Here is a 12,881-nt window from a genome sequence, read left to right as displayed (position 1 = left end):
GAAGCAGTCAGCGCTAAACTCGGGCATGTCAAACGTTTCTTCTCTACTCAACCAATCAACGACACAAAGAGTGAGAGAAACCCCCAGTGCTGCTTGACCCCAGAGGTCACGGCTTTGTCCTTTCTGTCCCCCCCGCTAACAAAAACTTCAGAGGGTCACATTCCTCGCCCAGACCCCCGGATACTCAGCTGTCACGAACAAACCCAGGATATTCCCCTCGCACAGGCTTTCCAATACAAAGACTCGCACTGTTGCCCAAGCAAGGCGCTTGTGTTACCTTGAGCTTAAACGAGCTGCTCAGAGAAGACGCTGTGAAGTGAAGGAAAATCAAACATGCATCTGATCCCAAAACCTCCCAAAAAGTTCACAACAGGTGTCAAATCTGTATGAAAAAATATACTCAAACTCAGGCCATCCGAGATATAGATGAGTTTGTTTCTTCATCAGAACAGATTTGGAGAAATGTAGCATTATGTCACTTGCTCACCAACGGATCCTCTGCAGTGAATGGGTGCCGTCAGAATGAGAGTCCAAACAGCTGATAAAAACATCACACATTACTCCAGTCCATCAGTCAACATCTTGAGAAGTGAAAAGCTGCATGTCTGTAAGATTTTTAAGCTTTTCATATAATATTAATATTTTATTTCAGCTTTATTTAAACGAATAACAATGATTTTTAATAGTATTAGTTTAAGATTTAGTCACCAATAACAACTTCAAGTGACAGATTTATAATATATCCTACATATGCAATGTTTTTGCAATACATTTCCGAATGAAAGGAAGAGATATTTGCGATATCAAAAGTTTGTGTCACGTTACCTTGTGAATGGATGTTTATTTATATAGTTATGCAGGACTGGCACAATGTGTGTAGTGTTCCAAGTGGTTTTTTAGTGTGTGTTGCTATACAGTTGTTAGGGTGGTTTTTACATGTCTTCTGCCCCCTAGTGGATAACTAAACTCTTCAGCAAGTAAATGCTTAAAATTTCCAAACATTTTGTGTCTGTGTTGGAATGCATATGTGTTTTTGCTGGGAAATGTGTGTATCAAAAATATTCAAGCATGTATTTGAGGTATATTTGGTTATATATGTTTAGAGGTAACTGGGAATGTTTTCTTGGATCAAAACAAAACGTGAAGTGTTTTTTAATAACAATAATATGAAGAGAGAGAGAGAGAACAGCAACTTTTTCACAATTCACTTTTATTTCAACTCATTGCCTCATTACAAATACAAAATAAAACATACAAGAATATTTCTGTGCTAATTGCATTTTCTTTTCAAATAACTGATTCATCACTGAAATTCCATAGAGATAAAAAGCACATAGCTGTGTGATTCAGTAATATAAATCAAAGTTCAGGTTCGTTTGATTCATTATTTGGGGTAAGTATGCTTTGAAACATTGATTTTCCTTTGAGAGCGAGGCTGTTTTGGGATGTAAGAGTTTAGAAATAGTTAACTACCCTGCGGATGGACTGGACGTTGGGATTCTCAGCTTGCCAATCCATAAATGAGCAGTAGTTTCCTCTTTCCACAATGTACATGCAGCCACGATAGTTCGGCTCCTCGTACATGACCCAACTAAACCAGAAGAGAGAAAGAAAAAGAGAGATTTGAGTTTGTTTGCAATTGATTCTTTTATATGAATGAAATTAAAAATCGATGACCATTGTTACATTTGTACATCATTTAAATTGCATTATTTTAAGTTGCCATTTTTCAATCAAAACATAAAAAAATGCTTTTTCTATTTTGTAACTATTCAAGGTTTTGAACTTACGCTCCGTCTCCATAGACTTTAATGGAGTTGAGGCAGTTCTTGCTGAATCCGCTGCTCTGGAGGAAGGGACAGTCGTCACACAGTTCAACACACTGACCGGTGAAGTTTTGACCCTCATAAAGCTCCATCCTGTAGTGCTCCCCGTGCTAACAGACATAGACAAGCACATTATAACAGAGGTGAGTATCACATTAAAAAAAAATCATACAGTCAAGACTGAAAATCTCAGAGGTCAGAAGTTTGACCCTTGACAACATGGACTGCATACTATAGAATAGCATATGTTGTTTGCAGAATGCAGATTTTCTTTGTGCATTGAATACTTGCTGACCGTAGAGTAGAGTACAGTGATTAGTATGTGCAGCGTTATTTTGGTATCATTGAGATACTTTTATAGTTTTAATTAATATTTTGAGTCCAATTGTATTTTTAGTGAGTGTTGATGTTTTTAAATAATTTGTATTATTACATTTTCAAAACATGTGTCTATATAGTTTTTAATTTTTATGTATTTTTTAATTCTATATTTTTACATTTTTATTTCAATTTCAACTCAAAGAGAGTTGTAAATGAAGATTATACAAAAATACAATTGCAGTCTTTCTGCTTCTGCTTAATTCAACTTGCCATTACATTACAACACATTTCTTTTGAAATTGTTTATGACATTTTTGAGTAAAAATTATTTAATATTTTATTTTTATTTTTAAGTTTTTAAATATTTTATTTCAAGTAAAGAAAATATTTTTATGGGTTTAGGTGTAATATTAGATTGTTATAATAACCTTGACAATGTGTCCCACAATGCACAATGCAATTTACGGATACATTATCCCATATAGACATTTACATAAAAATGTAAATAAAAAAAAAGATGCAAAACATTATTTGTTAGTCTAGACTCCACTTGATTTAAACAATCTAATGATATCATGCAACAGTGCAGCATGTTACTGTTGTTTAAAAAAAAAAAAAAACTTTTATTTTTTAAAAACGTGACATTATAAAAATGACTTTTCAAAGTTGTAAATAAAGGATATTGGAGTATGTTCTACATGAAAATACCATGAAATACCATTTGATCCTCACCATTTTGATTGGCTTGCAGGAGCCCATGTGATCATTGTGGCCATTCCAGCGTTGGAAATCGGGATACTCTCCTTTTTCCAGGATGTACTGCTGTCCCTTGAAATCGGGATGGTCGAAACACACCCAGGCCCCGCTCTCCACGCGGATGGAGTTCACCCTGTTCATGAAACCACGGTCCTGGAAGTTTTCACAGTCTCCAAACACCTCCAGCCTCTGGCCTGTGAAGCATTTCCCCTCGTAGAACAATATCTGGGAGAAGACGCAGTGACCATCAGAGGCAAAACTCTACAGTCACCGGTGGTGAAACAGACTCTGCGAAACTGAAACTACATGATATCACAGTGTGAGAAGTTTCTCCATCCTGGCATTAAACCAGCAGAGCATATCGAGCAAATGTAAGTTAGAATAGCTTGTTTGGGCAACTGCATTAATCATTTTATGGTTTTATTTCTAAATAATATATTTATAAAATGCCAATCTTAAAAAAATGAATAACTTTCAAAGAAATTACAGAAAGTTTGTAACAGTGAAATGTCAAATGTTATCTATATTTTGTTATATTTGAAAAACAAAGTGCAGAAATATACAATTGCAAGTTGACATCGCCAGGCTCAACAATAATTTTTGTTCCATAAAATGTAAAGTATTTCATTTCTTAGTTATGCACATGCATTTGTATGCCTTGCAGTTTGCCTAAACATGTATTCAACATTTCAGTTGTCAAATTCTGCTTTTTTAAATCTTTCACCATAGTTATCTAGCAGGCTACAAAGTTGAGGTCGAAATTGCAAAAATAGTTTGTGATAATCAGGGAAGCATCAGTTAGAATGGGCTGAAAAACACAAAAATGTCATAATGTTCCAGGGGTTATTGATTTATAGCCATAATTATATATATATATATATATATATATATATATATATATATATATTTTTTTTTTTTTTTTTTTTTTGTTAGAATTCAAATCCATATTTCTTCATAAAAATAGCTATTTATTTGACTTATTTCATTTTATTTTATTTCAGTTTTTTATTATTTTTTTGTTGTTGTTGTTGAGGCCACAGTTAGAAATGCGTACTTAATGTTATTGTTGAGTTCTGCAGCATGGAATGTGTGCACTGAGATATTTCATGTAAATATATGCATTCAAGAGTCCATTAATTTGGGTGAATGAGATGCATATATTGGTATTGTAGGTATGCAAGTGTACATGCAAAACTACAAATTACAGTTGTGCAAATTAAGCAAAAAATAAAATAAAAATTGTATGCTTGTATAAGTATGCAAAAATCTGTTGCATATTACACTGTGTGCAGAATTATTAGGCAAGTTGATATTATGGTCATATTTTTTTGCCAAGAAAATTTTACCAATTCCAAACCACATCAATCTTAATAACTACTATTGATTTTGTATTGAATCATTTCTAAGTTATATATAATTGTCCATGAAGGCTGAAAGTCAAAAACTCCTTATTTCAGGTGTGCTGAATTATTAGGCAGGTTTTCTTTTACAGATAAAATGAGCCAAAAAAGAGATTGAACTCAAAGTAAAAAAATAAATAAATAATTAAATGCCCAAGAGAAGGATGCAATACTAATTCAATAATAGAATTAGCAAAGTTAAGGCATGATCATTGGGCAGCTAAATGCTCATTGGGTCAGCATGGTCAGAAAAAACAGGTGGAGAAGAAAAGACACGTTAACTGCAAAAGAATTAAGAATTAAGGTGAAGAATTAGCTGTGAAACCATCAGGAATCATTTAGTCTCCAGCACCACCATTTTCCAGAACTGCAACCTTCCTGGAGTCTCCAGAAGTGCAATGTGTCAGGTTCTCAGAGACCTTGCTTGGGTAAAAAATGCTAAAAAATAACCCTCACTTAATATGAATAACATGCTGAAGTGTTGTGAAATACATGAAGACTGATTTTGTATAGGCTTTATGGACAGATAAGTTGAGAGTGACTCTCGAAGGGCCAGCATCACATCCTCCTGTGCCACTGTTTGAAGAATTTATCTTCCAGAATCTGGCAGGAAGTTTTAGGAGCTCATTTTAGTCAATCTCTGCAAGACAAACTTTTTAGGATAGGAGATGGAATAAAAATGAGCTCCTAAAACTTCCTGCCAGATTCTGGAAGATAAATTCTTCAAACAGTGGTACAAGAGGATGTGATGCTGGTCCTTCGAGAGTCACTCTCAACTTATCTGTCCATAAAGCCTATACAAAATCAGTCTTCATGTATTTCACAACACTTCAGCATGTTATTCTTATTAAGTGAGGGTTATTTTTTTAGCATTTTTTACCCAAGCAAGGTCTCTGATTTTAATTATTTAATTATTTAATTTTTTTTTTACTTTGAATTCAATTTCTTTTTTGGCTCATTTTATCTGTAAAAGAAAACATGCCTAATAATTCAGCACACCTGAAATAAGGAGTTTTTGACTTTCAGCCTTCATGGACAATTATATATAACTTAGAAATGATTCAATACAAAATCAATAGTAGTTATTAAGATTGATGTGGTTTGGAATTGGTAAAATTTTCTTGGCAAAAAAATATGACCATAATATCAACTTGCCTAATAATTCTGCACATAGTGTACAAAAGTACAGTACATACATGAAACTTTGTCTTTAGTTGGTCAGCAAATGACAATATACCCTGAAATGTACTACTCACCTTCCCTGAATACTGTGACATCGTTCCCTGCCTGGATCCTGAGCAACCATCCAGTGGAGTGAGAGAGAAAGAGAAAGACAGAGAGAGCAACCGGAGGGAAAAATCCGGACTGTCTGATATATGTGGCCTATACGCTCTGAGGTGTTATCGCGAGGTTTTGCCCACAAAAGCGGCACAATGGAAAGCTTAGTGGTTTCTGCATCATGGACAGTTTCTCTTACACTGCTCTGCTGATATCGGAGTTCAGGAGGGCGAGATGCACAATGGCACAATCGATTGTGTTAAAGCTCTGATTTACAGTCAGTGTTTGGGTGTGAGAACGACTGTTGCTGCTGCTGGCAGACAGTCAAAACACGACACAGCTGAAGAACATAAACATAACCAGAACCAAAGAGATAGCCAGCCATCCATCCATCCATCCATCCATCTATATCTGTCTGTCTGTCTGTCTGTCTGTCTGTCTGTCTAACTAACTGTCTATCTATCTATCTATCTATCTATCTATCTATCTATCTATCTATCTATCTATCTATCTATCTATCTATCTATCTATCTATCTATCTATCTATCTATCTATCTATCTATCTATCTATCTATCGTTCTATCTATCGTTCTATCTTTCTATCTATCGTTCTATCTATCTGCCATTCTATCGTTCTATCATTCTATGTAACGTTCTATCTATCTATCTATAGTCTGTCTGTCTGTCTGTCTGTCTGTCTGTCTGTCTGTCTAACTAACTAACTAACTAACTAACTAACTAACTAACTAACTAACTAACTAACTAACTAACTAACTGTCTGTCTGTCTGTCTGTCTAACTAACTAACTAACTAACTAACTAACTAACTAACTAACTGTCTGTCTAACTAACTAACTAACTAACTGTCTGTCTGTCTGTCTGTCTGTCTAACAAACTAACTAACTAACTAACTAACTAACTAACTGTCTGTCTGTCTGTCTGTCTGTCTGTCTGTCTAACTGTCTGTCTGTTTGTATGTCTGTCTGTCTAACTAACTAACTAACTAACTAACTAACTAACTAACTAACTAACTAACTAACTAACTAACTAACTAACTAACTAACTGTCTGTCTGTCTAACTAACTAACTAACTAACTAACTAACTGTCTGTCTGTCTGTCTGTCTAACTAACTATCTGTCTGTCTGTCTGTCTGTCTAACTGTCTGTCTGTCTGTCTGTCTGTCTGTCTAACTAACTAACTAACTAACTAACTAACTAACTAACTAACTAACTAACTAACTAACTATCTGTCTGTCTGTCTAACTAACTAACTAACTAACTGTCTGTCTGTCTGTCTGTCTGTCTGTCTGTCTGAATAACATGCTGAAGTGTTGTGAAATACATGACGACTGATTTTGTATAGGCTTTATGGACAGATAAGTTGAGAGTGACTCTCGAAGGGCCAGCATCACATCCTCCTGTGCCACTGTTTGAAGAATTTATCTTCCAGAATCTGGCAGGAAGTTTTAGGAGCTCATTTTAGTCAATCTCTGCAAGACAAACTTTTTACGATAGGAGATGGAATAAAAATGAGCTCCTAAAACTTCCTGCCAGATTCGAGAGTCACTGTCTGTCAGTCTGTCTGTCTGTCTAACTAACTAACTGTCTGTCTGTCTGTCTGTCTGTCTGTCTGTCTAACAAACTAACTAACTAACTAACTAACTAACTGTCTGTCTGTCTGTCTGTCTAACTGTCTGTCTGTCTGTATGTCTGTCTGTCTAACTAACTAACTAACTAACTAACTAACTAACTAACTAACTGTCTGTCTGTCTGTCTGTCTGTCTGTCTAACTAACTAACTATCTGTCTGTCTGTCTGTCTGTCTAACTGTCTGTCTGTCTGTCTGTCTGTCTGTCTGTCTGACTAACTAACTAACTAACTAACTAACTATCTGTCTGTCTGTCTGTCTGTCTAACTAACTAACTAACTAACTAACTAACTAACTAACTAACTAACTAACTAACTGTCTGTCTGTCTGTCTGTCTGAATAACATGCTGAAGTGTTGTGAAATACATGACGACTGATTTTGTATAGGCTTTATGGACAGATAAGTTGAGAGTGACTCTCGAAGGGCCAGCATCACATCCTCCTGTGCCACTGTTTGAAGAATTTATCTTCCAGAATCTGGCAGGAAGTTTTAGGAGCTCATTTTAGTCAATCTCTGCAAGACAAACTTTTTACGATAGGAGATGGAATAAAAATGAGCTCCTAAAACTTCCTGCCAGATTCGAGAGTCACTCTCAACTTATCTGTCCATAAAGCCTATACAAAATCAGTCTTCATGTATTTCACAACACTTCAGCATGTTATTCATATTAAGTGAGGGTTATTTTTTAGAATTTTTTACCCAAGCAAGGTCTCTGAGAACCTGACACATTGCACTTCTGGAGACTCCAGGAAGGTTGCCGTTCTGGAAACTAACTAACTAACTAACTAACTATCTGTCTGTCTGTCTGTCTGTCTGTCTAACTAACTAACTAACTAACTAACTAACTAACTAACTAACTAACTAACTAACTAACTAACTAACTAACTAACTAACTGTCTGTCTGTCTGTCTGTCTAACTAACTAACTAACTGTCTGTCTGTCTGTCTGTCTGTCTAACTAACTAACTAACTAACTAACTGTCTGTCTGTCTGTCTGTCTGTCTGTCTAACTAACTAACTAACTAACTAACTAACTGTCTGTCTGTCTGTCTGTCTGTCTGTCTAACTATCTGTCTGTCTGTCTAACTAACTAACTAACTAACTAACTATCTGTCTGTCTGTCTAACTAACTAACTAACTGTCTGTCTGTCTGTCTGTCTGTCTGTCTAACTAACTGTCTGTCTGTCTGTCTGTCTGTCTGTCTGTCTGTCTGTCTAACTAACTAACTAACTAACTAACTAACTGTCTGTCTGTCTGTCTGTCTGTCTGTCTGTCTAACTAACTAACTAACTGTCTGTCTGTCTGTCTGTCTGTCTGTCTGTCTAACTATCTGTCTGTCTAACTAACTAACTAACTAACTAACTAACTAACTGTCTGTCTGTCTGTCTGTCTGTCTGTCTAACTAACTAACTAACTAACTAACTAACTAACTAACTAACTAACTAACTGTCTGCCTGTCTGTCTGTCTGTCTAACTAACTAACTAACTAACTAACTAACTAACTAACTAACTAACTAACTAACTAACTAACTAACTAACTAACTAACTGTCTGTCTGTCTGTCTGTCTGTCTAGCTAACTAACTAACTAACTAACTGTCTGTCTGTCTGTCTGTCTGTCTGTCTGTCTAACTAACTGTCCGTCCGTCCGTCCGTCTGTCTGTTTATCTATCTATATCTGTCTGTCTAACTAAGTAACTAACTGTCTGTCTGTCTGTCTAACTATCTATCTGTCTGTCTGTCTGTCTGTCTGTCTAACTAACTAACTAACTAACTAACTAACTAACTAACTAACTATCTATCTATCTATCTATCTGTCTATCTATCTATCTATCTATCTATCTATCTAACTGTCTGTCTGTCTGTCTGTCTGTCTGTCTGTCTGTCTGTCTAACTATCTATCTGTCTGTCTGTCTGTCTAACTAACTAACTAACTGTCTGTCTGTCTGTCTGTCTATCTATCTATCTATCTATCTATCTGTCTGTCTGTCTATCTGTCTGTCTATCTAACTAACTATCTGTCTGTCTGTCTGTCTGTCTAACTGTCTGTCTGTCTGTCTGTCTGTCTGTCTGTCTATCTATCTATCTATCTATCTATCTATCTATCTATCTATCTATCATCTATCTGTCTGTCTGTCTGTCTATCTATCTATCTATCTATCTATCTGTCTGTCTGTCTGTCTGTCTGTCTGTCTGTCTATCTATCTATTTATCTATATCTGTCTGTCTGTCAACTAACTAACTAACTAACTAACTAACTAACTATCTATCTATCTATCTATCTATCTATCTATCTATCTATCTATCTATCTATCTATCTATCTATCTATCTATCTATCTATCTATCTATCTATCTGTCTGTCTATCTATCTATCTATCTATCTATCTATCTATCTATCTATCTATTGTTCTATCATTCTGTCGTTCTATCCTTCTTCATGACCGCAGCTGGGAAGCTGCAGGAAGGAAGTTGCATACATCTCTACATGCGATTACAACACAGCACACCCTGCAAACAGAAGAGCTGCAAACGTGCAAAGTTACACACATAAAGTTGAGAAATATTGTTTAATTTTCCTGTGTCAAGATCATTAATTTAGCTGTGCTGCAAATGACCAGGGCTTGGTCTGTTTGCAGAAAGAGAGAGGGAGAGTGGAGGGAGCTGATAAGAGACTGTAGGATAAAGGTGAGGTTTCATATAGACATACATACAGACAGACAGAAGAACAGTTTTACTCAGTCCAACACAGTACAAAGGTGAGTTACACTTTACACACAGTTTTATTTATGGAAATGTTTTTTTTAAATAATACATTAAAACATATACAACAGCAATGCATGCATTATAAATCACAAGATAAAACTTCTTTGATCTGCTCTGGGAAATATGACCTTTGAGTATAGAGCTGCTTCAGACTAATTACATAATTATTAAGAATACATAATTAATGTGTTTTAATACTCTTTAGAGTTATATTCTTACTTTTTTCTATAAATGAAATAAGTTTAGACATTCAACAGCCGCTTCTCTTCTTCGGCTTGTTTTCCAGAATGATGAAGTTCGTCATATTGGCTGTTGTTCTCGTGCTGGTCGTGACAGGCGGTGAGTGTGCTTATGGATCTATGACAGACTTTGGATCTGATGCATTGAAACTACGTATTGTGTGCTGAAATATACATGCAGATAAACATACAGGAAAATAATATAAGTAAAATACGTTTAGAAGTTTAGTTGAAGTATTTGTCAGTGAACATTATCAGTGCCATCAGAATGAAAAGTCCTTGTGTCATTGTTCACAAATAAGATGCTAGTCATGTTGTCAATACAACAGTGCACTCTGTTAGTATTACCTGATGTAAACTATGGTAACAGTTTGGATGACAGTTACTGTATTGACATGCATAAGTCTGCACTTCTTGTATGCCATATATCCATTTCAAAAGTACAAATTTACACATTACTGTATCTGGGATATTGATTGAAAGAGACTGGATAGAATTCCCAGTTACACTTTTATTAGTTGTCTGAAAAAAAGAAAGAAAGAAGAAAAAAAAACACATTACAAAAGGAAAAAGAAATATGGGTACAAAGACAAAAATAAAAACAATTAGAAAGTGCGTTGTCAGAATTTGTAACTCTTGTGTTGTTGTCCTCTGTCTATACAGTTTAAGCTTTCCAATTGAAGATTCATGAGATGCACCTTTGAGCTATTTCAGAGAACTGGTTAATAATTGGTTGATCAACATTCTCTTCATTAGTGAAAGTCAAGATTCACTTGCACAATTCATGCCAAATTTACAAAAAGTCTAATAATAATGTGTAAAAAAATGTGCTTGACAGTTTATGACAACTAGATCAACCATTTTGCATGTAAAGACTATGAACTAATGACTAGATGTTTTGAGGGGTAAGACTATTGCACAGAGAACTGTATAATACATCTTGAGCAACATGATATTAGCTTCTGATAATATAGGAAACCACAGAAAAATGTACATAATCAATTACATGAATGTATCAAAGCAATCGCAACTTGTTCAAAAGAATGAGAAACTGCTTTTATGATGCGCACAAGTGACTAGATGATGTGGAGTACTTGAACAAGTAGTTTTGAGAATTTCATTTCTGATCTGAAAAATGCACCAAATCATCTGAGAAAAACTGTAATGCAAATCATCTGCAGAATAATAGAATAATCTATTAGATTAAAAACCAGTGGGGTCCAAATTTCTGGAAATAAACAAAGTTTTGAGATTTTTTTAAAATATAAAAAAATACTTCTTTATTCAACTATATATCTCAATTAAATATCTAAATAATTATTTAGCCAAAAACTTTGATGTCAAAATCAGTGAGTATTAAAAAAAAATTATGATGCATTGAATATGATACATATAACGCATATATACCGGTATTATGAATATTTGTTTGATGAAATATCGTGAATTAAGGAAAAGAAAATAAGAAATAGTTGAGCGATTGCATGTAGCATGTGGGCAGGTTTTGCATTTCTGCTGGAAATTAAATTTCTAAAATTTTTAAAAATAAAAATAATAAAATACTACACTGATTATCTTCTTTATATCACTTTAAATGTCAAATAAATATCCAAAAATATTTTTGGAAAGAGCTGAACACCAAAAATCAAATACATCCAATAGCCTAGTTTAAAGTCAAAATCAGTGTGTGATTATTGATTTCTTGTCATGAAATGGACTTCAGATCATCCACAATGCAATGAAAGAATGTGGGGAAAAAACATATGGCAAGAGAAAATAAGAAAAATGTGGTTTGTGGACAGGTTTTGCTTTTGCATTTCTGGTAGAAGACATGACATAGCAAAAACTCAAACCACAGCTTAAAGGGTTTAAAAGGCTTTTATTCAGTACATGCAGGGTTTATGTACATGTGTTGTAAGCTCTGTGTACATGTAAGAGCGTATCAAACATGGAGTGTGAAATCAAATATTGTCCCATGTGTTTAAGGCTCGGCTCTGGACTGCCTGCACTGCGTCCCAGAGAAAGCAGGAGGGGCCTGCGAGATCACCACCGTAACCTGCCCACCGGACAAAGACGCGTGTGCCGCTGCCAAGTTCCGCAGAAGCCCATGTGAGTGATGAAGCCCACCGTATCCATTCAGACAGTGACTACGATCTGCTGATTTCAAATTTACAGTTTGAAAAACGATTAAATGTCTTGTGGTTTTGTTTGAAACAGACGGTCATTACCAGAAGTGCATGTCCATGTCAGGCTGTGAGATGGTGAAACAGAACGCTTTCATCAACATCAAGTGCTGTCAGAAGGACTTCTGCAACACCTTTGACTGATCTGCCGCTGCCATATATCAGCATGACTCATAAAACAGCTTTCAATAAAATAGACACATGAATCAAGTTACATATGTTTATGCATGTTTTTAGAAAAAGTTTTTTGTGCAATGTTACAAAAACAGCCTGTTTCAATGTGGTCATTAATATTAAAATAAACTAAGCATGCTAGCATTTTTGTTGATGGTGTGATTTACTTGCTTTTTAATACAGATATCATACAAATACATACACTCTCACTTCACAGAAAAATGTACATAATCAATTACATGAATGTATCAAAGCAATCGCAACTTGTTCAAAAGAATGAGAAACTGCTTTTATGATGC

At 35.0% G+C, this 12,881-nt stretch overlaps 2 protein-coding genes across 2 annotated transcripts; one reads left to right on the top strand and one right to left on the bottom strand.

The window, feature by feature from the left end:
• Positions 1 to 1,392: 1,392 nt before the first annotated feature.
• On the bottom strand, positions 1,393 to 5,580 carry crygn1 (crystallin, gamma N1). The gene is made up of 4 exons (XM_058752447.1): positions 5,560 to 5,580; positions 2,880 to 3,128; positions 1,791 to 1,936; positions 1,393 to 1,591 (listed from the first exon to the last, which is right to left on the bottom strand). Exons 1-4 carry the CDS (start codon positions 5,578 to 5,580, stop codon positions 1,456 to 1,458), a joined length of 552 nt encoding a protein of 183 aa, XP_058608430.1. The 3' UTR covers positions 1,393 to 1,455.
• LOC131524997 (CD59 glycoprotein-like) lies at positions 3,195 to 12,726 on the top strand. Its single transcript, XM_058752448.1, has 5 exons — positions 3,195 to 3,274; positions 9,863 to 9,982; positions 10,276 to 10,328; positions 12,212 to 12,334; positions 12,443 to 12,726. The coding sequence occupies exons 1-5, from the start codon at positions 3,210 to 3,212 to the stop codon at positions 12,550 to 12,552; spliced, it is 471 nt and encodes a 156-aa protein (XP_058608431.1). The 5' UTR covers positions 3,195 to 3,209; the 3' UTR covers positions 12,553 to 12,726.
• Positions 12,727 to 12,881: the final 155 nt, after the last annotated feature.

Source organism: Onychostoma macrolepis, chromosome 02 (genome assembly GCF_012432095.1).
Source record: "Onychostoma macrolepis isolate SWU-2019 chromosome 02, ASM1243209v1, whole genome shotgun sequence".
Taxonomy (NCBI): Eukaryota; Metazoa; Chordata; class Actinopteri; order Cypriniformes; family Cyprinidae; genus Onychostoma; species Onychostoma macrolepis.
Note: the sequence above shows the minus strand (reverse complement) of the source record. Positions and strands in the feature narration are given on the sequence as shown.